Genomic DNA, 27629 nt, shown 5'->3' on the forward strand with positions numbered 1-27629 from the left:
GTAGAGGCAGGATGTCAAACATCAATGACATTCCTTTTCCTATTCACATCAGAATAATCCTTATGGTTTGTAAAGATGCATTCACAATTTCTTCCATTTGACCTTGGTAAAATCCTTGTGAGAGAGGCCCCATCTTACAGACACAGAAACTGAGGTTCAGTGATGCCCTCCAGGCCACACAACAGATGTGGTGCAGTGCTTACTCCTTGGGATCCGACTCCTGGCCCCAAGCTCTTCCAGCTCGGCGTCCAGAGAACATAAACATCTGGCTGGCTAGGGAACCACAAGCCTCCTCGACGACCCGAGCTGAAATCTCAAGGCTCACAGCTTGGGCTTTCATTGTCTTCATGCAGGGTAACTTTCCCTTTCAGGCTGCCTTATTCCCAGCTCATCCTGAGCTCAGCTCTCGCAGCAGCTGCTGCTAAGTAGCTTCAGTCATGTCTGACTCTGTGTGACCCCACAGACGGCAGCCCACCAGGCTCCCCCGTCCCTGGGATTCTCCAGGCAAGAACACTGGATTGCCATTTCCTTCTCCAATGCATGAAGTGAGAGTGAAGTCGCTCAGTCGTGTCCGACTCTTAGTGACCCCATGGACTGCAGCCCACCAGTCTCCTCCATCCACGGGATGAGGGCTAATCCAGCCATGGGTATACTGGAGAAAGGCATGAAAGGATTCACTCCAGACAGTAACACTCTTTATTTAAAGAGGAGAGCTTACTTTTTGGAGGGGTAAAATGAATTCATGGGTGACAAGTGAACATGTTACTGTTTAAATTTTTAAAGAGGGGTTTAATTTTAAAATTTAAATTTAAAATATACTCTAACAAGTTCTTAAAAATTTGCAGTTCCTCCTGTTTTGAGTTTGCCCACTTAGCCAAAAATTTAAATTCCTTACTACCGTGGTCTATCAACTTTGTGGATGTCTGATGCCTGCCTGCTATTCTCCTGACTTCTTATTCTCAGCTCCTTATTCTCAGCTGCCCCCTCTCTTCCTGGTGCCTGGTTAACTGCTGGCACATCCATCCACTTATTCCTTTCCCAGGAACCATCCCAATCTCTGATGGCTTCTTCCTCCACTAAAATTTAAGTCCCAACAGGGCAGGGGCCAGATGTCCATTCTGTTCACCCATCACACCTGACACAGGTCCTGGCACATGACTATGTGTTCTTGAATAAGATAATATATTCTTAAAAATAAAGTGCTATTTATTTTTAAAAAACACAGAAAAGAACAGAGAAAAATATAACAATCACTTATTTCCATCACAATGAGAGAGACTGTCATTAAGCAGGACTATTTCCATTTAAAAGTCTACTTAGATGATTACTGGCTGCTCAAATCCTTATTTTTAAGGTAAATAATTTACTAGACTACCCCAGCAATGTAAGAGTTTTATAACTGTTGACAGATACTATTAATTGGGAGTCACATGTATTAACTTAGAACCCAGATGGCAACCCACTCCAGTATTCTTGCCTGGAAGATCCCATGGACAGAGGAGCCTGGCGGGCTACAGTCCATGGGGTTGTGAGAGTCGGACACGACTTAGTGACTAAACCACCAAACTACCACCGTGTTAAACAGGTAACACCCCTGAGGCTCGTATGAAATAACGATTTCTCTGAATTTGGGTAGGAGTTCTGCCTGCCTCACCCCACAGCACGTAGCAGCCGGCCGGCAGAGCTAGCTCGCCTCTCCATATGGGAAGGGAGGAGGGTGAGTTGCTTTCTCCAGGGTGTGAGGGGCTACTCCCCAATCCAGGTAGAATACTCCATGATGCCTTCCCTGGGACAGTCTGCCCTTCTCCCTCTGAGAAGCCAGGGTTGGTCCCGGGAGGGGAAGGGGTTAGGCGCTTGAGGCCAGCCTCTAACAAACAAAAGCCCAAGTGCTAACTTTCCCCAGAGCTGGCCTCCATGCTGGCCGGGCTTCCCTCCCTCACTCTCTCTGGCTACTCTATTCTTTAAGTGTCTTTAGGATGAGTCTGACCCAGAAAAGCAGGACTGGGCTAAGAAAAGAAGCTAGAGAAAACCCTCCAGTGTGGTAACTTGATCCACCAAATGTATCAGAATTCATGGAGAATGGGGCAAACACATGACCCCTATGATCCAAGAATGGAAGAGGATGTAGGCATGAGGGGCCTGACTGGTAAAAGCCTCGGGTCTGAGCCTGCCTCTGGTGCTGTGCTCGTGGGCGAGGTGCAGGGCCTCTGGGGCTGTCATTATCACCCTGTGAAGTGGGAGAGGCATGTCATGGTTCCACAGCTCATGGGGCCTCTGCAGGAAGACAGAGGTGGGTGCAATCCTCATATGGTACTGGGTTCTCCCACCAGCAAAGCAACCATGAATGAGTCTTCCTAAGCCTTGGTTGTTTTATCTGTAAAATGGCAAAAATTATAAGGTTGTTTAAGGAATAAAATAAGTGCATGGAAACCACTCAGCATGGTAGTTGGCATGCACTCTTCATGTTGGCCATTACTGATTTAGAAATTTTTTAACGCACCCTACATAAAAGACACTGTAGCCCAGGAGACAGTACTTAACATCCACAGATGCAAAATCAGACAACACCATCTTCCTGAATGTGAAACACAAAAGAACAACCAGACTAAAAACAACCTAAACGTAACAGGCATTTGACATTTAAATGAGGAAAGACAAGCTCACGAAGAGAATCTTACCCATAAATGTCCAAAACACCAATAAAAGTGTGCTGCTTGCCTGAAAACTGCAAGGCTTGGTTAATTCTCTCCACAATGAAGTCAAACAGGTGAGCGTAGATCTTTTTGGCCAGGGCATCCCTGGCATTGACAGCCTGGGGCCTGGTCATGGGCTTCACCACTGTCTCAGAGGTTGTGACGATCTTGCGATTACACAGCCACTGAGCGACTCTGCCACTCTCCAGGCCCAGGAGCTCACAGAACACCTCCAGGTGACCATCATCTTCCTTCAGAAACAAAAGACACAGCCCCGTCAGGCCATCTAAACAGGCACTGGCCCACCCAGCTGTGCCCCTCGACCTACGCACGATTAGGCCTCACAACACAGAGCCAGAGCTGGGAGCGAAGCAGGAGGGCCTGTGGGGGCATGGAGGCTGCACCTGGTCCTAGGCTGGGCACCGCTGTGGTGATGCCAGGAGATCCTAGGCTGTGTCCTACCCAGATTTTCCTTCTGGCCAAAGAATGTCAGTAGTGATGTTTAGGCCACAGAAGAAATCCTCCCCCCACACCTGTGCTTGTGGCACAGCCTTGAGGCCTCTCTCTGCCCTTTTGTATCACACCCAGGCCACCTGTCAGAGCCTACACTTGCCCTGTAGCTGTGTAGCTGGGGTCTGCCCAAGGTGGGCTCTGGCCCAGGAGGGACCTCAGCGGTGTTGTCAGGGAGAACGTGGTGGGCTCCCTGAACTGAAGTGTTTACCAGCCAATGTGAGGGCTGTGGTGGGGAACTTCTGGATGTACAAAGTGAATCTTGTTTCTCTCCAAAGCCTGGGCATGAGAGCTGCCCCACTGGCCAGCAGATGAGGAAAGGTCTGCTCCTGCTTTAGGCAGCAGGAACTAGGGGTCCCTGTCACTAGGCAAGGAGATGCAATCCCATGTGACTGCATACCACTATTCCTCTTGGGCAGGGAAAACTTCCCAGATGGGCTAATCTGTAGATAGCATCTCAGTCAATTGGGAAAATCAATGATTCCATTTAAAAGCATCAGGTTATGGTGGCTCTAACAACCTAAAAAGTCCTGCCGCCTCCTTGCTGCCCGCCCACGTCCCTTCTGACCAATATCACAATAATATAAAGCATGTCAGTACTGTGAGGTTTGGTTGAGCCATTGGTTTCCTTCCTTCTAAGCAGGAACCAAACCTTCTGAGACAGAAACACCCAGCCATAGGGGGAAATGCAAAGGGGCAGCAAATTTTAAAATGTAAGATGGCTTCATTCAGATCAAATTTGCCCAATATTTCACGTTCTTGATGCAAATGAATGGAAATAATTTTCTACAAAGATCTGACATTTTTTGTGTGTGGGATTTGTCTCCTAAGGTCAATAGACAAAGGATTTTTAGTATAGCAATTTTAATTCCTTCTCCAAAATGCTACCTTCACAACAAACTTCACAGAACAGAGTTCAAAGCCAGGGCATTTGGAAGTCATATCTTCAGTCTATGTGAGTTTCAGAAGAAAAAGTGCAGAAGCCCATTTCCGAGGTAAATGAGCCAGGACCCAGTGGGAGAACTACACCGCACACCTCCCAGGCCTGCCATCACCTCTCCCAAACTTCCCAGTCCTTTGTGAACTGACTCTGCAAGGACTGGGAACTGGTGCAGATGGGGCACGGCACTTAGTGTGATAATCTGAAGAACTGCTTCCTGGTCACAGGGCAACAGGACTGATGCACTGAGCCAAAAAACACATCCTCCACATCTGCTCAGCACTCTCTCCCCTAAACCGTAGGTACCAGAGCTGAGAAATGAACAGGTGTACAAAATTAACAATTGTTCCCATCGGTTGTTCTAGGGGCATTGTTATAAGACTGAATGTCTCAGTCACATGAAAAATTCACGTGTTAAAGTCTTAACCTGGAAGTGGGGCCTTAGGAAGCTAAAGAGGTTTAGATGCGGATGGGGTCCCTTGGTGAGATTAGCATCCTTATAAGAGGAGGAAAGAGAATAGAGCTTGGCTTTTCTCTACCCTGTGAGGACACAGCAAGAGGGCAGCTGTCTGCAAGCCACCATCTTGAGAACTCAACTGTGCTGGCACCTTGATCGTGAACTTCCAGACTCTAGGACTGTGAGAAAATAGTCTTCTGTTGTTAAGCCACCCGGCCTGTGGCATTTTGTTATGACAACTGGAATTGACTAAAACACATTGTTAGTTCAAAGCTTTAACAGCAAGGAGATTTTGCATTTCACAGAAACATTGTTAACACGTGACTGTCCTCATTACATGGCTATTGCTGAGGATAACCACATACCTCACACCAAAACATAGCATTTGTTGCCTAACACACATATACAGAAACTTATCTTGTGTCCATGAAATGACGAAATTGGTCACAAAACTTACATGGAAGCCTATTTCCAGAGAGGAAGCCAGCACCACTGGTGTTTCATTCAGGCACGTGTCAGGAGGTAAGACACGTCTAGAGCCCTTAAGCTTCTTCATGATCTGTGCCCCCCCCCACACACATATTTTCTGACCTCACCCACTTCTCCGTTTGCTCACTCGTCTTTGCATTTACCAACCTTTTGGCTATTTTTCCAATAACACTTCCTGCCCAAGGGCCTTTGTACCTGCTGTTCCCTCTACTTGGAATATTCCAACCCCAGATATAGACACAATTTCACTTCCTTATTGAATTAGAAAGGCTTTCTCTGAATGCCCGATACAAAAGGCACAGCCTGTCCCCACCTATTCTGCTATATTTTCCTTTTTAAAATTTTCAGCCATGTCCTATGGCGTGTGGGATCTTAGCTTCCTGCACTGGAAGTGTGGAGTCTTAACCACTGGACTACCAGAGAAGTCCCTATCTTCCTTCTTTGCAAAAAATAATTTTTATTTAGTTTTATTTTGAGCTGTGCTCAGTCTCTGTTGCTGTGCAGGCCTTTCTCTAGCTGTGGTGAGTAGGGGCTGCTCTCTAGTTGCGGTGTGCAGGCTTCTCAATGAGGTGGCTTCTCTTGGTGAGGAACACAGGCTCTAGGGAGTGTGGGCTTCAGTAGCTGTGGTACTTGGGCTCAGTAGTTGTGCTTCCTGGACTCTAGAGCAGACTCAATAGTTGTGGTCCATGGGCTCAGTGGTTCTGCAGCATGTGGGATCCTCCCTGACCAGGGATCGAACCTGCATCTCTTGCACTGGCAAGCGGATTCTTTTCCACTGAGCCACCAGGGAAGCCCCCTATTTTCATTTTTAATGGTTATTGCCAGCTGCCAGAGCCTATAACTTTTACTGTGTCTCCTCCCCTCCATTTTGTCCCCCTGATCAAAAGCTTCATGAAGGCCTGATTTTGTTTTGTTTACTGATGTTTTTCCAGAGCCTACAACAGTGTCTGGCAGAGAGCAGGCTTTCAGTAAAATCTGTTGAATAAAAGGAAACCACACAGAGGCTGTGTTTCCCCCTTCTCTGCTGTTGCAAGGGGAAGAAGCTTTACTCTTTGAAGGTAACCCATGGAAACCCCGATCTTCCTTGTTCCTGTTAAACTAGTCTCCCTAGTAGGTCCAGTGTGCCTGGTGCTAAAATGCAAAAGCAGGGTAACCCTGAGAACTTCTGTTGATGATCCTCCCAGCACAGGACGGGGGAAGCAAACACGTATCTTACGCTGATCACTGATCTCTCGTTGCCCACTGCTGCAATCTGTACATTGCCCAGATGTAGGATGGCCGCCAGGACCTTAAAAACGTCCATCTGAAAATCTTCCTTGAAACCTGAAAACAAAATTTTTCCCAAATTAGGAATACTCCATTTCTTCTCTTGCATAATCACTAGTAAGATAAGCACGTGAATTCTTTCAGGACCCCCTAATGCCATCAGTGCCAAGCGATGGGACAGGGTACAAGGGAGTGGACCCCAGGGAGAATCTGGCTCACTAGTCTGTCTCTCTAGTTTGACGTGTGCAGACGCACAATGTTAACTGTTCAGCCCACCAGGCTTCCCCTCTGCGGTGGCTGCTGGGAAGTTCAACTCAGAAATTAATATCTGAGTAGCCATTTCATGTCACGTTCCTGGGAGAATTGGCTCTCATTCATTCTGTATGTTGTGCTTCCTTTTTTAAATAAATAAATAAAATTTTAAAGTTTTTTTTTTAATGTGGACCATTTTTTAAGAAGTCTTTATTGACTTTATTACAATATTTCTTCTATTTTATGTTTTTGTTTTTTTTTTTTTGGCTGCAAGATATGTGGGATCTTAGCTACCCAACCAAACTTGCACCTTCTGTTTTGGAAGGCAAACTCTTAACCACTGAATTGCCAAGGAAGTCCCTGCTGTGGTTTTTTTATTGTTTTTTTTTTTTCTTTTTTGTTCACAAGCTCCCCAAATGCTTTTTATGGTGGTGCTGGAAGGACTCCATTTGCCCCTCCAGTTCTGTACCCTGCTCTCTGACCCAGAGGGCTGGCCTGTTTGGACCAAGGTGATGGGTTTTCATGCCCTCTGATTGGGTCTGGCCAATGGGTACCCTGTCAGGAGATCAGAGAACAGGAGGAGAAGGTATTGGGTACATCTCCCCATCTCTTTCCTCGAAGTTGCCTCAGGCTGGCTGTGCAGGAGGTATCTATTCCAGGTCTGGTGCTGACTTTTCCCGACCCTCCTTTCAGGCTCAAGTAACACTCCTGTGCCCAAACAGAAAGAGTTGCTATTTCCAGGCCCCTACTGCTCCTTGCAGCCCTCTCAGCCCCACACAATTTGCAATTTGTAGTTGCTCCCTTGGTAAATAAACTCTCCTCCTTTTATCTTATTTGAATATGCCCCATGTTCCTTGCATGGGACCCTGACCAATATAGGTGGAATATCACTTGTGAATGAAAAGAGTTGCCTGCCACATCAGCAAACAATGGATGCTGTGGCCATCAAGCTCTCAGCCACTATCACTGCCCCCAGGGGTGCACCCTGAGGGGACTCAGGATGGAGAAAAGCAGAATACTGGTCCTAGGTAGCTAAGGTGCCTATCAAAGGAATCACTGAGCCCAGACTTTTGCATCTTCCCATATATACGACAGAAAAGTGCTCAATTCCTTAATTTGAGATACCTGGTTTTCTTTAACTAACAGTAATATTTTGATGTTCTGACTACCTGGTCTTTGCTGCAAGACTCCTATATATCCTGGCTCCTCCCTTACCTCTTCAGAGCGGTCCCTCAGAGCTGTCTGAGAGGCTGCATCCCGGGCTCAAGCCCTGTTTTGTCTACTGAGTAAAACATAATTTTCAGTTTTCAGGTTGTGCATTTTTTTTTTTTTTTTTCAGCCAACAGGAGACCCTCACTTCCTCCAGCAAAAAAGCAGCAGGCCCTAAATGCCCAGAAAGAGCCCTTGTGGTCACTGCTGCTCCTGACTTGAAGATGCCTGGAATATCTCAATAGCAGCTAGGTCATGTTCCAAAAGAATTTCAAAACCTGGAGTCTTCTCTCCTTCAAAGATCACACAAAATCAAAGTTACATATGATTTCATTTGCTATATGACTCAAGGAACTCAAACTGGGGCTCTGTAACAACCTAGAGGTATGGGAAAGGGTGGGAGGTGGGAGAGAGGGGACATATGTACACCTATGGGTGATCCATGTTGATGATGTATGGCAGAAACCAAATCAATATTCTAAAGCCATTATCCTTCAATTAAAAATAAATAAATTTTTGTTAAAAGTCAGATATGATTTCAAACCAAAATTATATAGATGCCTCCAGTTCAACCAGAGTCCAGACATCTGCAGTCACTCCATTTCAAGCTAACATTTCCATTTGAAGGATAGCAGATTCTAAAAGAAATAACCTCCAGGGCATCACCACGATAAATGACAGGTAAGTGACAAGGAAAAGCAACTAAAAATGCAAACTTTGAGAATCTGCTCTGGCACGCCCACTCTCTGCATAATCCATGACTAAGCCCATGCCTTCCAGAACTGACAAAACTGAAATAACTCCAAAGCAATGACTCAAAGAAAGAACTTAAGACCTCAGTTAAGTAATTCTCTTCAGTGAGACAAAATCCTTGCAAAAGCACTGATGGCTTGAAGTGGGTTTCAACAAGAAACACAGTGGTCAAGTTCCTTGAACCTGAGGTCCAGGAAAGATCTGTTTCCAGAGTTTTCTTTCTGACAGAGATCTTAATGGTCAGGCAGAGATCAAAGGATGAATTAAATGAGAGTCAGCAGAAGAACAAAGGAAGTAAGCTCTTGATCAAAATGCACCCCATTCTGCTTCTTCAGGGGGTAACTTGTGATCTGCTAAGGTCCCTGTGATATTGTGCTTTGTATTAAGAAATATATAAATATCTAGTTTCTGGCACAGAACTTCAAAAAGCCTGGGAACTTCCTGAGTGGTGAGAGAGACTTTTGTCTTTTGGTAATGAGGCAATTTTGGAATGCCCCCTGGGTCATGTGTGGATGGGGGCTGGTTGCCAGGGGAAGCAACCCTGCAATGGAGAGTGGGAACTTTCAGTCTCACCCCTCAACCTTCGGGGAGCAGAGAGGCACTGCAAGTTGGACTGACTGCCAATGGCCAATGATTTAATCGGTGTACATGTAGTGAAGTCTCCTTAAACCCCAAAAGGACAAGGTTTGGAGAGCCCTGGAGTGGACCCATGGGACTGAGGAGAGTGACACACTCAGCACAGAAGGTTTTGCTCCTTCCCACATACTTGCTCCTATGTATCGGTTCCAATGGGCTTTTCTTGAGCTTTATATTCTTTCATAATAAACTGGTGATCTACTAAGTAAAATGTTTCCCTGAGTTCTGTGAGCTGCTTTAGCAAATTGGTTGAATTCAAGGAGGTGGCTAAGGGAACCTCTGATTTACAGCCCTTCAGTCAGGAGCACCAGTAACAACCTGGACTGGAGGCTGTCACCTGACAGGGCCGGAGGTCCAGCCATGTGAGACTGAGCCCTCAACCTGTGAGATCGGATGCTTTCTCCAGGGAGACAATGTCAGCACTGAGCTGGACTATAGGAACCCAGCTGGTGCCCAGGGAATAGTGCGGTGTGTCCCAGCAACACACTGGAATTGGGTACCAGAACCATTTTAGTACCTCAGAAGCAGAGCCAGAAGAGAAAGAGCGTGAAACTGCATCAGGCACTATCCTGAATACTTTCCACACCTCACCTCATCTAATCCTTACAGCTATATAAAGTACTAGTATTTTTTTAGGCTCCAAAATCACTGTAAATGGTGACTGTAGCCATGAAATTAAAACACGCTTGCTCCTTGGAAGCAAAGTTATGACCAACCTAGACAGCATATTAAAAAGCAGAGATATTACTTTACCAACAAAGGTCTGGTCAAAGCTATAGTTTTTCCAGTAGTCATGTATGGATGTGAGAGTTGGACTGTGAAGAAAGCTGAGCGCCAAAGAATTGATGCTTTTGAACTGTGGTGTTGGAGAAGACTCTTGGGAGTCCCCTGGATGGCAAGGAGATCCAACCAGTCCATCCTAAAGGAAATCAGTCTTGAATATTCACTGGTGGACTGATGTTGAAGCTGAAACTCCAATATTTTGGCCACCTGTATTGAAAAACCAACTCATTGGAAAAGACCCTGATGCTGGAAAATATTGAAGGTGGGAGGAAAAGGGGACGACAGAGGATGAGATGGTTAGATGGCATCACTGACATGATGGACATGAGTTTGAGTAGGCTCCAGGAGTTGGTGATGGACAGGGAACCCCGGCCTGCTGCAGTTCATGGGGTCACAAAGAGTCTGACACAAGTGAGCAACTGAACTATTCCCATTTTACAGAGAAGGAAACTAAAGCACAGAAAGTCTAGCGAGCTTGCCAAGGTCACAGTCACACTGCATGTGCCATGGCTAAGCAATTTAGTGCCAGTGACCGCTGCAGTGTATGAAAAGACCCATGGAATCACAAGGCTGCCCCAGGTCACCCCAGGGGATCTACCCTAGGTCACCCCAGGGTATCTAAACGTGATGTTCTCCTGACAACCCCACAACAGGCAAAGAAGTGTGAGCAGACTCCAGAGGTCTGTTTACCGGGTGTGCTGTGAAGTGGATCTGGGTACCGAGCTGGATGACCTCACTGTTAACCTTGCCTGTCTCTCCAAACCGTCTCCATAGCAAATCACAGCAATGGACAAATCAACCAGCAAGTACCTATTTAGCAATGACATTTTAAGAAAGGTATCTGCCCAACTGTGTTATAAGCCTATGTATGATTCACATTGGGTAGTCTGTTCATGAGGGAATCAACATCTAAGACAGAAAACACTGAGACACAAACAAGAGGACACGACCCATGGGCTAAGCGGTGTACACGAGGTATTCACATTGTTGGAGATGTGCTGTTGGACAGAACTTTCCTTGGGGATGAAATGTTCTTTATCTGTGCTGAACTACATGGCAGCTATTAGCTACATATGGTTATGAGCACTTGAAACACGCCTAGTGCAACTGAGGAACTGAATTTTGAAATCTATCTCATTTTAACTAACACAGACAATCATCTGTGGCTAGTGGTTACTGTATTGGACAAGGAAGGTTCACAGACCATGAAATTGACACATAGCATGAGATTATTGGCTGTGGGGGTCACAGGATGATGGCAATCTCCAAGTTACAGTAAGTTCCATATGTGAATCCACTCTACAGCAGGAAACAGGTCTCCAAAGACTGCTGAAACTTCTTTGCCTGGTCAGGGGCCCTCAGGAGATGTCCATGTTTTAGATACACTGGGGTTGAAGCTAGGCTCATGATTCCACCCACAAGTCCTTTCACAGATTTCAATAAAAGTCAAAGGAACCCATCAACTATGCTCACTCTATCACCTGGGACAAGGTTCAACAAATGTTTTCTTACTAGGCTTTGCAGGCTGTAGAGGTTATCACAAGAACTCAGTTCTAGCATCACAGCATGAAAACAGCCATAGATCATAGTTAAAAGAGTGTCTCTGTGTTCCAATAAAACTTTATTTATAAAAAAAGGCTGCAATCTGCCAATCTCTGGCCAAAGATATTTTTTTAGTGATTCATGCGTTGAGGTCACGCTTTCATTAAATGTATACTGATCTCTCACAGACAGAGCATATCACAGTTCACAAACCATTTAAGAGACTCTCTCTTAATTCCCACAATATCCCTAACAGTTACTATGGTGGCTACCAAAGATGACCCCCCCACAATGCATCACCCTCCAATTGTTCATACCCTCTGTGGTTCCCTCCCTGAGGGTCATGACTCTGAGCTGATCCTATGCCTTGCTTTTGATTATAAGCACATAAGCAGTAGTGATGCTGCACTGCTTCTGAAGCTGGTTCATAAAAAGACTCACAGAGTCTACCTGAGCCTATTGGAATTGGCTCTGGGAGAAGCTAGCCTCATGTGCAGTCCATCTACCCTGAGACCAGCATGTGTGAGGAAGGCCACATGGAGAGAGAGAAATGCCTGCCCTGCCCCCAGCAGTTCCAGGCACCCCAGCCCAGGTAACAGAAGTCTTCAGCTGATCGAGCCCCTGCCACCACAAGACAAGAGTCCCCACGTGAGAAGTGCCCAGCTGAGCCCAGTCAGCTCAGAGTCACAAAAGCCAGTGATAAATTGTCATATTACTTATTTATATTTTTTACCAATTCAGTTCAGTTCAGTTCAGTCGCTCAGTCGTGTCCGACTCTTTGCAACCCCATGAATCGCAGCACACCAGGCCTCCCTGTCCATCACCATCTCCCAGAGTTCACTCAGACTCACGTCCATCGAGTCAGTGATGCCATCCAGCCATCTCAACCTCGGTCATCCCCTTCTCCTCCTGCCTCCAATCCCTCCCAGCATCAGAGTCTTTTCCAATGAGTCAACTCTTTGCATGAGGTGGCCAAAGTACTGGAGCTTCAGCTTTAGCATCATTCCTTCCAAAGAAACCCCAGGGCAAATCTCCTTTAGAATGGACTGGTTGGATCTCCTTGCAGTCCAAGGGACTCTCAAGAGTCTTCTCCAACACCACAGTTCAAAAGCATCAATTCTTCGGCACTCAGCCTTCTTCACAGTCCAACTCTCACATCCATACATGACCACAGGAAAAACCATAGCCTTGACTAGACAGACCTTAGTTAGCAAAGTAATGTCTCTGCTTTTGAATATGCTATCTAGGTTGGTCATAACTTTTCTTCCAAGGAGTAAGTGTCTTTTAATTTTATGGCTGCAGTCACCATCTGCAGTGATTTTGGAACCCCCAAAAAATAAAGTCTGACACTGTTTCCACTGTTTCCCCATCTATTTCCCATGAAGCGATGGGACCAGATGCCATGATCTTTGTTTTCTGAATGTTGAGCTTTAAGCCAACTTTTTCACTCTCCTCTTTCCCTTTCATCAAGAGGCTTTTTAGTTCTTCTTCACTTTCTGCCTTAAGGGTAGTGTCATCTGCATATCTGAGGTTATTGATATTTCTCCCAGCAATCTTGATTCCAGCTTGTGTTCCTCCAGTCCAGCGTTTCTCATGATGTACTCTGCATAGAAGTTAAATAAGCAGGGTGACAATATACAGCCTTGACGTACTCCTTTTCCTATTTGGAACCGGTTTGTTGTTCCATGTCCAGTTCTAACTTTTGCTTCCTGACCTGCATACAGATGTGTCTAATTCAATGCAGTTAAACTGCATTCACAATATTGTGCAACTATCCATTTCCATGACTTTTAAAGAAAATCATTCCAAACAGAAATTCTGTAGTCATTATTGAATGACTCCCTATTCCTCCCTCTCCTTAGCTCTTGGTAACCTCACTTCTATTTTCTGTCTCTATGAATTTGCCTATTATTGGTACCTCATATAAGAGGAATCACACAATATTCATCATTTTGTATCTGGCTTATTGATAAAGGTCTTATTCTTAGAGGACTCATTGCCATCTCCAATGCATGCATGTGGAGAAACATTAAGAACTGTATATTTCTCTATAACGATTTTCTTTTGTTGAGTTTAAGTGAACTTTGGAAACTAAAATTTTATAGCAAAAAAAAATTTGATTTTTTTAAGGAGTGGTACTTTTTTAAAAGATTTTTAAAAATGCGGACCATTTTAAAGTCTTTATTGAATTTGTTACAATACTGCTTCTGTTTTGTGTTTTGTTATTCTGGCCATGAGGCAGGTGGATATCAGCTGCCTGACTAGGGATTGAAATTGCACTCCTTGCATTGGAAGGCGAAGTGCTAACCACTAGATGGCCAGGGAAGTCCCTGATCTTTTTAAAGTGAGAAGTTTTGTTAGAACCATTGACTAGGGTAGAAATTGGATGTTAGTTCATAAATTCCTGATGGAAAGGATCCCAGAGTTAGACATTTTTAATTGGAAATGTCTATCTCAAAGTTTACACACAGTTCATAGATTAGAATAAGTTTCTGCATGATTATTTTTTCTCTTTCAGATATATCATTATTTGCAGATATTCTCATTCAGATTTAGTAGGAGAGGGGTGATATCTAGATGTTAAAGATGTTTAAAAGAAAAGTCTCAGGTGACCTGACATTCCACTATTGAGGGCCACTGGCATAAATCACTTTCTCAAAGAGTAGCACTCGTAGTTAAGATCATTTAAAACAGTGCTGGATTGTTTTCAATTTTAATGGTTATTTGTTAAATAGAATTAATTGTTCATTAAAGTTTCATCTTAATGACAATAACCCAGTAACAACCTGAAAGTTTGTAATAGAGGAACAGATAAATTATGTCATATGTTATCAAAAATAGTCATTTTAAGCTACCAAGGTTTGGAGTACAGCAATAGATAACTGAAATGACTGAGTATTTTCATTGCTGCCCCAGTGTACAGATGGGGAAACTGATGCCCAGAGATAATAATTGACCTGTGCCAGGTGGTGCTAGTGGTAAAGAACCTGCCTGCCAAAGTAGGGTATGCAAGAGATGTGGGTTCGATCTCTGGGTGGGGAAGATACCTTGGAGGAGGAATCCCAAGGACAGAAAAGTCTGGAGGTCTACCTGCAGTCCATAGGGTCGCAAAGAGTCAGACATGACTGAAGCAACTTAGCACGCACACACGTGCAAGGCCACAGACCTATTCTATGAGGCATGGGAAAAAAACCTGAGTAAATTCATGACAATAGATAATTAAGGGCTAAACTGTGAGGTCTAATGGCCAAGTGCAGGCCATCAGAGGAGAGGAGGTCACCAGGCTAGTGTTTTTAAATAATAAGACTTGGTGGTAAGAAAGCAGGTACAGATTCTATGGTTGCCCTGTCACGCCCAGTCACTCTCTGAGACAAATCCCGGGATGGAGTGAAGCAGGACAGGTCTGTCTCTTTCTTCCCAGCCCCCTTCACACAGCACAGTGGGCAGCCATCACCTTTATAAGCCATTGGAGGCAGCGGACTGCTATTCTTATTCCCCACAAAATTTGGGGGCTTTGCCTAAAACATCTTGGCCTGGTGTGCAGGGCTGGGGCCATGGTAACACAAGCAAGGTGCCCAGGGCCAGCTCTGCACTTATGCCATCCTGAGAGCAAGCACTCCTTAAACTCTGCACCCCAGTTGCCTCTCTTGTCCCATGTTAGTCCTGGCCTTGCTGGCATGGACATCTGTAAAATGATGTAATGTATGTGATAAACCGGGAAAAAATTGCTGCTGCTACTTCCAATAATTAGGGAGGGTTTCCTGGAGGAGGGGATGGTTTTGCTCAAAGGATGGTTAGGACTCGGACGACAAGGTATAGTTCATAGAGACAGAAAGCAGGCAGGATCATTTAGCAAGTATCTGCTGTGTGCTCAGCCTGGTGCCACGTGCATTTCCCTTCCAGTTGTCGTGAGTGTCCTGTGGGTAAGGAATACAGCCGTTCTACAGATCAAGAGACTGAGTCTTGGAGAGGGTACCCTCCAGATTCCTGCCAGCTTGGCTTTGAATTCTTACTTATTTGATTGCAGAGCATCCTCTTTTTGCCTGCATCATTTCACTGTGAGGTGACGCATTACAGAGGTGGGAAGGAAGGACAGGTCCCCTGGAAGCCCTGCCAGAGCGAGGCTGCCTGTCCCCTCCTCGTGCTGCCTCTCAAAGGAGCACGTTACATGGAGATTGAAATCATGATTATTATTTTAAGAAAAATGTTCATAAGTACCAAAACTGCTTATCACAGTATTAGACACTATCTAAACTGCCCTTCTTAAAGTGGTCACTTTTAAGATTTTTTTTTTCATGTGGACGATTTTATTGAATTTGGGTAAGGACCCAAAGGGTAAGGACCAAGTCTTTATTGAATTTGTTGCAATACTGCTTCCATTTTATATTTTGGTTTTTTTTTGGCTGTGAGGAAAGTGGGATCTTAACTCCCCAACCAGGGATTGAACCCTCATTCTCTGCATTGGCAGGCAGTCTTAATCACTGGACTGCCAGGGGAATCCTAAAGCAGTTTTGAAGGAGCAGAATTGGATGGAAATTGTGCTTAGGAAACCATCTTGTGTTCATTCTCAATTACACAACTGTGCTCATCTTGCCTATTACTCTGATATATTTAACCTCAAGTTCTTTGCCTTTTGCATTCAAATATCATCAACTAGGCCACAACAATGAAAACAGCTAGGGCTAATAAGAGATAAATATTTTCTGTAAGATGTAAAAATGGTCTATAGTCTCACATTCATCAGAAGCTTTGACTGGCAGTTTTGTATGTATGTCTAGACTAATACAAAATGGGAAAGTGAATGGCTATTTTTATAAACATCACTTGTAGTCTTTTCAAACTTGAGCTCCATGGGGGAAAGGCAAGGTGGGAAAACAGTGAAGAGTACCTACTTCACCTGGGTCAGCATCCTAGCAATTAAAGATCAGGTTTTCTGTATACAAATGAGATGTCTAAAGACCCTGAGTATAAATGCCAGTTCTGGTCTTTATTAGCCACCCCAACCTTGGGTAAATCACTTACTATCCCCATGCCTCAGTTTTCCTATTGTAAAAGCAAAAAAAAAAAAAAAAAAGAAAGCATCTACCTCATAAGGTGGTTATAAGGTTTAAATGAATTAATACAGGTAACAAAGTATTTAGAATGGTGCTTGGTGCATAGTGAACTCCATATAGGTGTCCCTTATTTTACCATGATCATTAGGATACCTGTCAAGGCCAAGTAGGCTCAACATCACACCTCTAAACTGATTCAGACCTTTTCTTTCACCTGTCTTCTCTGTAGTCAGCCTGGAAGAGCTCATGAGCATCCACAGGGTTTATGGCTCATGCTTCTCACAGCAAGCCAGTGAGCCTGAGTGCAAAGGAGTTGATGTCTAGATCCGTCAAGGGAAATGCACAATCTAGATCATTTGGCCTCTAAATATGTTTTTTGATTGACTCATCCTAAAATTGGGCTTCCCTGGTGGCTCAGATGGTAAAAGAATCAACCTGCAAAGCAGGCGACCTGAGTTTGATCCCTGGGTTGGGAAGATCCCCTGGAGAAAGGAATGGCAACCCATTCCAGTTGCCTGGAGAATCCCATGGACACAGGAGCCTGGTGGGCTACAGTCCATGGGGTCACAAAGAGTTGGGCACAACTGAGCAACTAACACAACAACCACATCCTAAACTTAGAATAGATCAGATGTCTTCAGAACACACGCATGCTGCGCATGCCCGCATTCTTAGAGAAGACGGCCATGCCTGGGACAGATGTTTTCGCTCACCCAGCAGTGTGAAGGTCTTCTGAGTCTCTATCATGTCGGCTCTGTCATTCACACCCTCAAGGACCGTACTGCCCCCCATTCGCGTATAATTAAATTCTTCTGCACTCCCTGAAATGAAAAGATCATGATGTTTGTGACACAAGAAGGTGAACATACATGTTTATCAGAAGCAAGAAGAGCAGTTCACACTTAGTGTGCTATATTAAGCACTTCACAAATGTGTTTCCACTGACTCCTTAGAATTCTGCGTTGCTGACTCAGAAGTTGAGGCTCAGAAAAGTGAAATAGCCCGCTCACAGTCAAATAGTGACTGTGGCAGAGTGAGAAGTAAAATGCAGGCCTGACTCCAGAACACATGGTTTTTGTTCCCACAGCTAACAATTTCATATAGCTTTACTGAGGTTCATTGAATGTAGAAAACTTGATGTAGAAAAACTTGTAGAAAACTTGATGAGTTTTGATATATGTATACTGTTATAAAAACATCACCATGGTCAAGATAATAACCTGCTGCTGCTGCTGGTAAGTTGCTTAGTCATGTTTGACTCTGTGTGACCCCATAGATGGCAGCCCAGATGTACACCTAAATAATAGTAAGTGACACTTCAGAAAGCCCTTCCACATTCACTATTTGCATTCTGTTTGGCAGATAAGGCATGGATACTATCATTATATAACATCCGAAGAAACTTAGATTCTACAAGTGCAAGCAAATTCTTCAGGATTAGAGAGCGTGCATTCAACTCCAATACACTAGACAATTCTATCTACCAACTCAGCCTGGGCGACCAAGACAGGAGAGCTGAGGTACCACAGGAGTTGGGCTGTTTGCACTAAAGGAAAAGTGGCTCATTAATTATGATTACAATTAATAATGATTTTGAATCTTCAAGGATGTTCAAATTATGACATAGATACTCTGTCTTAGGAGAAAGGGAAATATGTCATACCTTAGAAAAATTACCATCCAAGGAAATTCAGATAAAAAATAAAATTTGAGGACTTAGATCAGTAAGTCCCAGTGGTCAGAAGCCTTCTTCAGGTGATTCTAGATGGATGATCTCCATTGGTCTGGAGCTTTGAAAAGAACCCTGGAGTTGAAGGATACCTGATTCCTGGACCAATCTGCCCCTAACTAATCTATCTTCTTAGTTAAATGCATCAATTCCACTCCTGGAACTGAATGATCTTATGTTTTTGGACAGAATACTTTTTAAAAGTGATGTTATTATAAGAAGACGAGATTAACCTAGAATTTAAATTCTTACACAAAAAAAGAGACTCTTCTACACACCATGCATTACTTACCTAATTTAAGATGTTTAAATTCCGACTGCTGTGCAGATGCACAAAGCTGATAGAAAATGTGGTAATTTCGTTCATTTTCTGACTGTAAAATAAAGAGGAATCCTGAAATCACACCAGACCTTTACAAATGAAAATGTGAGGTTTTCCATAAGGGGGTCTTAGATGGCTAATCTGATCTCACGGATATGGACATCTACCTGCGTTTTTGCTGTGACCCAACATGGTGGTCCAAGATCGCCTTCCAAATAACCACCTCAGAGAAAATTGTATTAAACAAAAACATTCTACGAAACGGGAATAATGTAATTTGTACTAGCTGAAATTTTAAAGAAACTCCTTGCAATACAAGGCTTACTTTCTCTCCTTCTGCGTCAAAATGAAGAAAATTTTCTCCATTTTATGGACAGAAGAATCTTTCTCTTAAACCCCACCTCACTAGCTCTGATCTCATTCTCTTCCTAATACAAAAAAACTAACAACTTGGTCTATTTTAAGTAGTTTTTGTGTTCTAGAAAGACAAACAATCATTAAATGCTAAGAATTTTTAAAGTGCTTAAAATTGAAAGTCATAAACTTTTCCCTTGATTGTGAAATTCTACTGACACTGTACTTATCATCAACTTTCATTTTTAAGAAACAGAAAAAAATAACACACATTGCAAATGAAAGAGGAAAATTCTACTTCAAGTCACCAAACAACATAGGTTGTCTAATGAATACATAAATGTGAGCCACACTATAAAAGTCGGGAAAAAGGAAATTTAACTAATATTTTTATCCTTACTTGAAAGACAACTCTGGATTTCTCCAGCAGGTAAGTTCTCATGTTCGCTCCTGTAATTTGATTTCTCTCATCAAAACTAATTTCCGTGTATTTCCCAAACCGACTGCTGTTGTCATTGCGGGTGGTCTTGGCATTTCCAACAGCCTACAAAACAGAGCAACAACATTAAAAAACCTCTGCATCCATATTCACGGAGCAGTTATAGTAAAATCCAATCCTGTATGCTAGGCGAAGATCTGATTAGAGAGGGAGGCTGGAAGGCAGGGGCTTGCAAAGAATGAAACATATCCTTAGCTCTCCTCAATTTTACTTCAAGGCTCTCCTCAATCTTACTGGTAGACACTGAGCAGGATCAGGGAAAGCATGGGTTCTGATGTTTAATGGCCCCAGGTTCATTTTTACTATCTGTGTGATGCTAGCAAGCATCTTTCTAAGTCTCAGTTTCTCTATCTGTAATATAAGGATGCATCTTACAGAGTTGGGAGGATTAAATGAGATAGTACCAATATAAAGTGTCTCAACTCATCTATGCCTAAAATATTAGAGATGCTTAAAGTCCACTTCCTTCATCCAACCTTTATTTTTGTCCTTATCACTTCCCTACTCAAACTTTCTACTCAACCAAAACACAGCCCTCTCCCATCCCTCCCACACTGAGCATGACTGTTGCTTTTTACTTCTACTCTTGACTTCTGTCTCTCCTCTTGCCCTCTCCCTTCCTGGGCACCCTCCATATCAAAGTACCTTTCCTATGCACAAATACTGCGCTCCTGTTCAGGTCATTATACTTTCAGACAACATATGTTTACTCAGCACCTGCCATGGGCCACATGCTTGGTAGGTGAAGATGAACCAAGTAAACATGGTCCCGCCTTCATGGAGCTTATAACTGCAGGTGAGACCAACCCTAAAGAAACAGCCACACAATGTTATCCTGTGGGCATTTAACAGTGTAGTGTTTCTTGACAACCTTTTTATAGCTATCTTGGGTTGTGATTTACCTTTCTATTTAAGTTTAAAATATGCTATGTTAGAGGAGTCTTAAAACTTGGGGATTGGACCTTAATCTTTTCCTTACTTCCTGTATTATCAGGCGCAGTGACTTGAACAAAATAGGTGGTCTGATAAATATTCGTTGAGGATTTTGATTCCAGAGAGCAGAAAGAAAAGGTTTAAGAATCTAACAGTCTTAACTATTTGCTACACTTCCAAATAAATCCAAATCGATTCATTTCCCTCTCCCCTGAGCTGTCAGATGCTCTTTCTTCCTTGAGGGCTGTCTCCTTACTCCTTGGTGCCATCATAGGTGGCCTTGCCCATATGTCTGCCCAAGTCAGTGGTGTGCTAATGAGTCAGTCTTGGGGAAGGGAGGAGGAAGAGCCTGGATATGTGACATTTGCCAATTTGAAAGGTGTAAATACTTCCACCACGACTGATTTCAAACTACCAAGGCTTTAACAACAACTTGCAAAAAAATTCCTAAATATTTAAAAATCAACTTATGAAAGTTGGTGTTGGTTGCCTAGAGAACACTGCTGGTCTCGGTGTACCAGCTGTGTCTGTGGTTGAGGAAATTTCCCTGGGATATAAATATAAACAGGGGACTCCTAAAATCCTGATGGTGGAACTTCTAGCCCAGTAGGTAGAGCAGAGAAGCTTTGTAAGCAGCAATCCGTGCTCCAGTCTCCTACAAATCCCACCAGGGAACAGACTTCCTGGCTCTTTCCTGCCCTTACTTCTTTGGTCTTTAAAGGACCACATACAGGCATACCTTGAAGATTCTATGGGTTTGGTTCCAGACCACTGCAATAAAGCACATGTCACAATAAAAGTCACATGAATTTTCTGGTTTCCCAGTGCAGATAAAAGTTATGTTTGCACTATATAGTGTATTAACTGTGAAATAGCATTGTATCTAAAAAAACAATGTACACACCTTTAATAAATTTTTTTTTTGCTAAAAAAAAATGCTAACCATCATTTGACCCTTTAACAAGCCATAACCTTTTTGCTGGTGGAGGGTTTGAAACACCGTGAGTTATCAAAACATGACATAGAGACAAAAAATAAGCACAGGCTGTTGGAAAAATGAGCTGATAGACTTGCTTGACAGAGCTGCCATAAATCTTCAGTTAGTTTTTTTAAAAAAACAAAAATAAATATCTGTAAAGCACAATCAAGCAAAGCATGATAAAACAAGGTCCACCTATATACATGAACCAGCCACCTCTCCATATACACACCTCTGTCCCCGCGCCCCATCCCCACAGGGTACCCACCTCAGTTATGGGGTTTGATGCTAGGACCTTGTCTTCCACGTGAGCGTTACTGCCGGACTTGCTGACGGTGGCAAAGTACCTCATGGCATAGCGAGCAGACACTGTCTTTCCAGCACCCGACTCCCCACTTACAATTATTGACTGGTTTTTATTGTTTCTAAGGCAAACAAAAGGATTTTTTAAAAATTCTTTTAAAATGTTAATTTATTCCCATTAAAAAGGCAATATACGCACACTATTAAAAGTGCAGATAAGTCAGAAGAAGGGACTTGGTTTTATCATGCTAAAGTAACTTTTTTAACATGCCAGTGAATTTCCTTCTAGTCTTTTTCTCTGTGATCCTGCTTTCTCTGTGATCCTGCTGAACACACAACTCTGTCTCCTGCTGTGTCCCCTGTATTGAGAGTTTCCAAGGGCAATCCCAGACCAGTGATCCACCAGGAGGACTCACAGGTCTCAGCACACGTTTGTACTCATGGTTAAGACTTAGTACTCCAGGAGACAGAGCAAATCAGCGAGCGTAAATGGCACATGGGCTGATCCAGAGGAAGCCAGGTGTGAACTTCTAAGAGTCCTCTCCCCGGGGGGTCATGCAGGATGTACTTACTTCCTCCAGCAACGAACTATGACAATACATGGGAAACACTGTTTGCCCAGGACGCTCAATAGAGACTCAGTGTCCAGGGTTTTTATTGGGGGCTAGTCACATAGGTATCTTCTCTGATCACATACCAAAATTCCAGATGCCCAGAAGGAAAGTGGATGTTCAGCCTGAACCACCTTGTTCACACGAACAGTTTAGGTATAGTGACCACTCATAATTGTTACTCAGCAATTAGGAAATTCTATGAACCCTCCTGAAATCCAAGTTCCCAGAGGCTCACCATGGGCCAAACTTGCACGTAAGTCTCTAAGGACAGCAGTCTCAGGCCTATGTCATGTCCTTTTTCCTTTCATTTAAATATAAAAACATTTTTAAGACATTATTTGAGAACAATTACTTGAGATGTGCCTGGAAACGTGTGCTCCATAAGCCAATATACTCTGTTATATAACATGGAGATCTTAAAAAAATGCACTGAACTTTTCATGTCATAAGATGATGATGGTAGAAACTTATTACAGTGCCATCCTAGCACCACTTGTGTGTCAGGTTCTTGGTGAATAATTTACAAGGATTCTCATTTAAACCTCACAAAAATCCTAAACCACATACTATATACCCATTTTACAGATGAATATAACAGTGACTCGGTGATGCACAGAACACACAGCCTCCCTGGGAACTCTGGAGAGGACATCAGAGAGACAGTCCCTGGTTCCACAGAGGACGCTAAGATGCTGAGGACATGAATGACACCCTGGGGTTACTGAAGCCAGCTCTCCTGATTCCCAGTGTAGTATCCACAAGTCCAACAAGAGCCTGCTTTATGTTCAATTCCGCTATTGCAGTTAGACAGGCCTCCAGAGGAAACTGGCTCTTCAAGCTTGAACCTGGCTCAGCTCTGAAGCTCCAATAAGCTCATGCTATTGACACCCAGGAGTAGTCCTGTATGCTCTGAGGCACACAGATTCTAGTCTTGCTGATACCCTGGAGACCTGCAGGGGCCAGGGTAAATCCTAGAACCATGGTGTCTTAGGATTGAAAGAAAACTTGCTGCAGCAAAAGCCAAGGTAACTGGCAACTTTGGGGGGAACCTTCAAGATCTTTTATTTTCTGGCACTGTCAGGCTTGGCTGCCCTCTGCTCATGAGTCTCCATGCTACCACCAGGGCTCAGGAAAGGGGGAGAATTTACATCATTTGTCACAGCACCTGAGTAGGGATGGCAGGTTCGAGGCCAGTTGGTGTCCTCAAGAGCAAAGCCGGCCTGTCTCCCAGCCTCTGATGTGTTTCAAAGAAGAGGGGGGAAAAAAAAAAAGAAGAGGGAGTCACAGAGTCCCTCATGGCCTGACTGGAGCATGAAGGATACCTGCTGAGCTTGAGGACATGGGGTTCAGGTGTCCCAGGTGATTGGTTATTAATTGATAATTCTAGACCCAACAGTTATCCTCCTCATGCTTCTTAGGGTCTAAGGTCCAGTTCTTAGTGGGCATGTTACTGCCCATACAAAAGACTACATATCCCAGCCTCCCTTGCAGCTGGGCACAGTCATATGAGTAGATCCTGACCAATAAGCTATGAGCAGAAGTGCTCTGTGGGGCTTCTGGGAGGGCTCCTTAACCAGGAGGGACACACCCTTTCCCTGGAACACTCTGTAGCCTAGAAAAGAGAGAAGAGGGCTGAGCACTAGCTTGGCTCTGAGGATGTGGATCCTGCCCCAAGGATCAGAATGCTGGAAAGTACTGGGTCCCTGATGACTTGGTAGAGGTGGCATGCTAGCCCTGGACTACCCATCAGACTTTTCTGCATGAGAGAATCATGCATTTCTATCTTGCTTAAGTCACTGAGCATCCAGCTCACAGATGAGGACCCTGAAGCTGAGGGAGCTCAGGGCTGTGTCCAGGGTTATGCAGTAAATAGTAGCAGATTCAGGTCCTGTGTCTCAAGATTTGATCTGGAAATAAGGAAATGATGGCAGCTCAGAAGACTTCACAGAGGTGTTTCCAGACTCAAATGAGACCACTGTCTGTGAAAGTTCTTTTGCAAACTGTAAGGATCTGCAAAGATCCTTTTACAGATTAGGATGTTGAAGATAAAACAGAATAGTTATGAGGAAAAGAAATTACATATGGAATCTAGAAATCTGAGGGAAAATCCCAGCTCTGTCTTTCTCTTGCTGAGTGACCTTGGGTAGGTGGCTTCAAATCTCAGTTGTCTGACCACTGCCTCGGCATCCTCATCATGGGCTCTTTTGAGGGCACTCAGGGTGATGTGTGGGAGTGTGTGCACAGTGCCTCGTCCTGGGCTAACAAAATAAGAACTTCACATACCACACAAGAAAGAAAAGGCAAAATTAGCATAAAACTTCAAATATCCTACAGCTAAAACCTGTGCTCATCTATCATTAGAGTCTTCTGCCTTGGCTGGGTAAAAAAGCCTAAACATGTCATAGTGGAGAAAAAATCCATTTTCTTCCAACCAAACACATTGCAAGAAAAGCATTGACTATTCCCAGGTTGGTAGGAGCGACAGGACTACCCTGAAGGAGTAAAAGCAGGAGGCTTGGTGGAGACAGGTCAGCTATATCTAACATTTGCTCTTCAGTACAAGTCAGTCTGCCCTACCAAGCACCCCCTCCAGCCTGATGGTCACTTAAAAATAATTATTTGTTTAGCTCTTGGTCTTAGGAACAGCATGCAGGAACTTTGTGGCACGTGGACTCCCTAGTTGTAGCAGTGGGCTTAGTTGTTCCGCAACATGTCTGGTTCCTAGACCAGGGATCATACCCACATCCCCCTGCATTACAAGGTAGATTCTTAACCACTGGGCCATCAGGGAAGGCCCTGAGGGCCACTCTTAGAGACTGGGCCAGCTGTCTCCCTGCCACTCTGAGGGCCCAGGAAATGTAGGAGCATTGGCAGAATAAGAGGAAGCCCCACCTGGCCATCTGCTTGTATGCCTCTTCCGCCACGGCAAATATGTGCGGGTCCATGTCGCCCATGTTCTGCCCGCTGTAGGCGTGGATGATGGGATCTCCATATATCGGCAGCTGCTTGTAAGGATTCATGGCCACCAAGATGATTCCTGAGGAAAGATGTTGGATGCAGTGATGTCACCTCCTCAGGTGTTTTGAGAAACTTTCAGATCAGCCACTTATTAAACCTGCGGTGTGACTCTGCATAGGTCACTTTATGCTCTGAGTCTCAGTTCCCTGCTGATGTCACCTACATTTCCAGGCCACTCTTAAGGTTAGACAAGACGACAGATGGCAATGCACTAAAACTGAGAGGCTCTTACCATCCTCAGCGTAAACATAATGATAATATTGCTCCAGTAGTAAACTTATTATATCCAATAGAAACTCAAACACAAGCTTTACCCACATACATTTTTCTTGGTAGTCCAAGCTTAGTTTTTGTTGAGGACTCTTCCCACCGAGATAGTTCATTTTATAACAGATTCTCTAAGTTCAGATGTCTGTACCTTTTAGAGAGAAATCTGGGCAAATGTTTAGGTGTGATTACACATTTTGGCAGAAGTCAACATTTCCAATGTAAACATAATCTAAAACGTAATCAGGATGCTCTAGACAGCAAGTGTTAAATTTTAGTGTTATTCCTGCTCTCCTGAAATTGCTTTCCTTACCGCTGTAGGTGTAAATGAGTTTGGATTCTGCAAAACGGATTCTGAGATTGTGGAGCACCGCGGGCTCATGGAGGTAGCTGAGGGCTGTGAGGTCGTTCTCACCCACGAGGATGTCAGGATTTCGAAGTGGAGGCAGACATTCAGGATCAACGGAATAATCCAGCTCCTTTGGACAAAGATGAAATTAAAGTTCTGGAAGTAAAAGATTTGGAGTGTTTCTGCTGAATCACTGTTCTCTTTCCTATCTACCCCTCTTTGGCACTCTGGAAAACAAATGTATGTATAGCAGTGAGAAAATAATCTGACTTTTAGGAGCCAGGGGATCAAGGTATTGACTGTGTGCCCTAGGGTGTGTCACTTACCCTCTCTGGGTCTCTTCTGTCATCTGTGAAAAGATGGGCTAGACTGGATCGGGGGTCCTCAGAACTACAGAACCCTCAATGAGGGGTGACAGGGAAGCCATATGGCCAGGGACCTGGGTACCCCATCCAATTTCTGACACAGGGGCTCTATTTGTATGTGATTCAGCTGCTGGGTGCCACATACATTTTCATTTGAAAACAAGGTTCTGTTGCTAACTGACTCAGTGATCTAAGGTCCATTGAAGCTCTAAAGTTACTGGGTCTCTGTATGAATGAAGCTGACATTCTCGGTGGTGAGGAGTGTCCAAAGGAGCCGATGTGGGTGTCTGTGGGCTGCTCCCTGTGCAGGTGACTCCTGTCTGCAGCTGCCTGTGTTCCCAGGGGCACACGTCTCCTGCTGCAGGGCTGCCTGTTTCCATCAACCTCAGCCCTGGGCTGAGTAACCGGCTCAGGATGGCCCCTCTTCTGTGGGATTTCACCAGTGCATATTCTGGAAGTAACTGCCTGAGCAGAATAAAGGTCTTGTGGGTCTTGTAGGTGTTAGAGTATTAAGGGCCCTTTTTACCACCTGTTCTACCTTCCTGTACTTTCATTTCTCAGCTTTGAGAAGTGACTTGAGCAAAGTCACCCAGCAGGCTTGCTTCTCTTCCACGTTCCCGGGCTGCCTTCCTTCCAAGGAAGGCACAAGATGCAAAAGCTGAGCCAGCTGCCCCTTAGCAAGAACCTGCTCTGCAGCCCCTGGGCCAAGTACTCTGCACTGGTTTCCATTTGATCCTCAAAACTGCTCTCCAAGGAGGGCATGGCATCTCAGACTGAGACTTGAGGAGACAGATTCAGAGGGGTTAAGATCCTTGTCCAAGGTCACTCAGTTAACATGCGTCTGGCTGCATCTGACGCCTGTGTCATGACGCCTCCAGTCAGTGCTGGCGGGGGGTTTGATTTGTTGGGCTGTTTTCCATAAGGAGAGCAGCTTGGGGCAGTCCAGGACAACTGGGCACAGGTCCCCAGAGCAGCTGCCTGCTCATTATCAATGCAATTATGTTATGGACCTGCCCCAAACAGGCTATTCTTAACCTACACACTTTCAAGAATAAGATAAAGAAAATTGCTACTCATAATTTTTTACTTTTCCTGAGTTTTTCTGTTATCTGTTTCAAATCAACAACCTCCTTTTCCAGTTCAGCCACTGTGTGTGTGTGCACGTGTGTACATTTTATGCGTAAAAGAAACAGAGAGGGAAAGACAAATGGAATAGACAGTCTTTGGGGGAGGGGGAAAATGTGAATGTGAAGAACGAGATTGACTGTGGGAGACAGAGGTGCCATTTTCTTACACAAAGCAGGCTTTGTCCT

The 27629-nt window shown here is 44.2% G+C and overlaps 1 protein-coding gene across 1 annotated transcript in view; it reads right to left on the reverse strand.

The window, feature by feature from the left end:
- MYO5C (myosin VC) overlaps positions 1–27629 on the reverse strand; it is a 108209-nt gene that overhangs the window by 71659 nt on the left and 8921 nt on the right. The window contains exons 4-11 of the mRNA XM_068992431.1: positions 25916–26081; positions 25210–25354; positions 21669–21825; positions 19390–19533; positions 18606–18687; positions 17298–17405; positions 6306–6412; positions 2679–2944 (exon numbers count right to left, since the gene is read on the reverse strand). Coding sequence (XP_068848532.1) covers positions 2679–2944; positions 6306–6412; positions 17298–17405; positions 18606–18687; positions 19390–19533; positions 21669–21825; positions 25210–25354; positions 25916–26081 — 1175 coding nt within the window. The remainder of the gene's footprint in view (positions 1–2678; positions 2945–6305; positions 6413–17297; positions 17406–18605; positions 18688–19389; positions 19534–21668; positions 21826–25209; positions 25355–25915; positions 26082–27629) is intronic.

The sequence above is a fragment of the Capricornis sumatraensis genome, chromosome 2 (genome assembly GCF_032405125.1).
Source record: "Capricornis sumatraensis isolate serow.1 chromosome 2, serow.2, whole genome shotgun sequence".
Classification (NCBI taxonomy): Eukaryota; Metazoa; Chordata; class Mammalia; order Artiodactyla; family Bovidae; genus Capricornis; species Capricornis sumatraensis.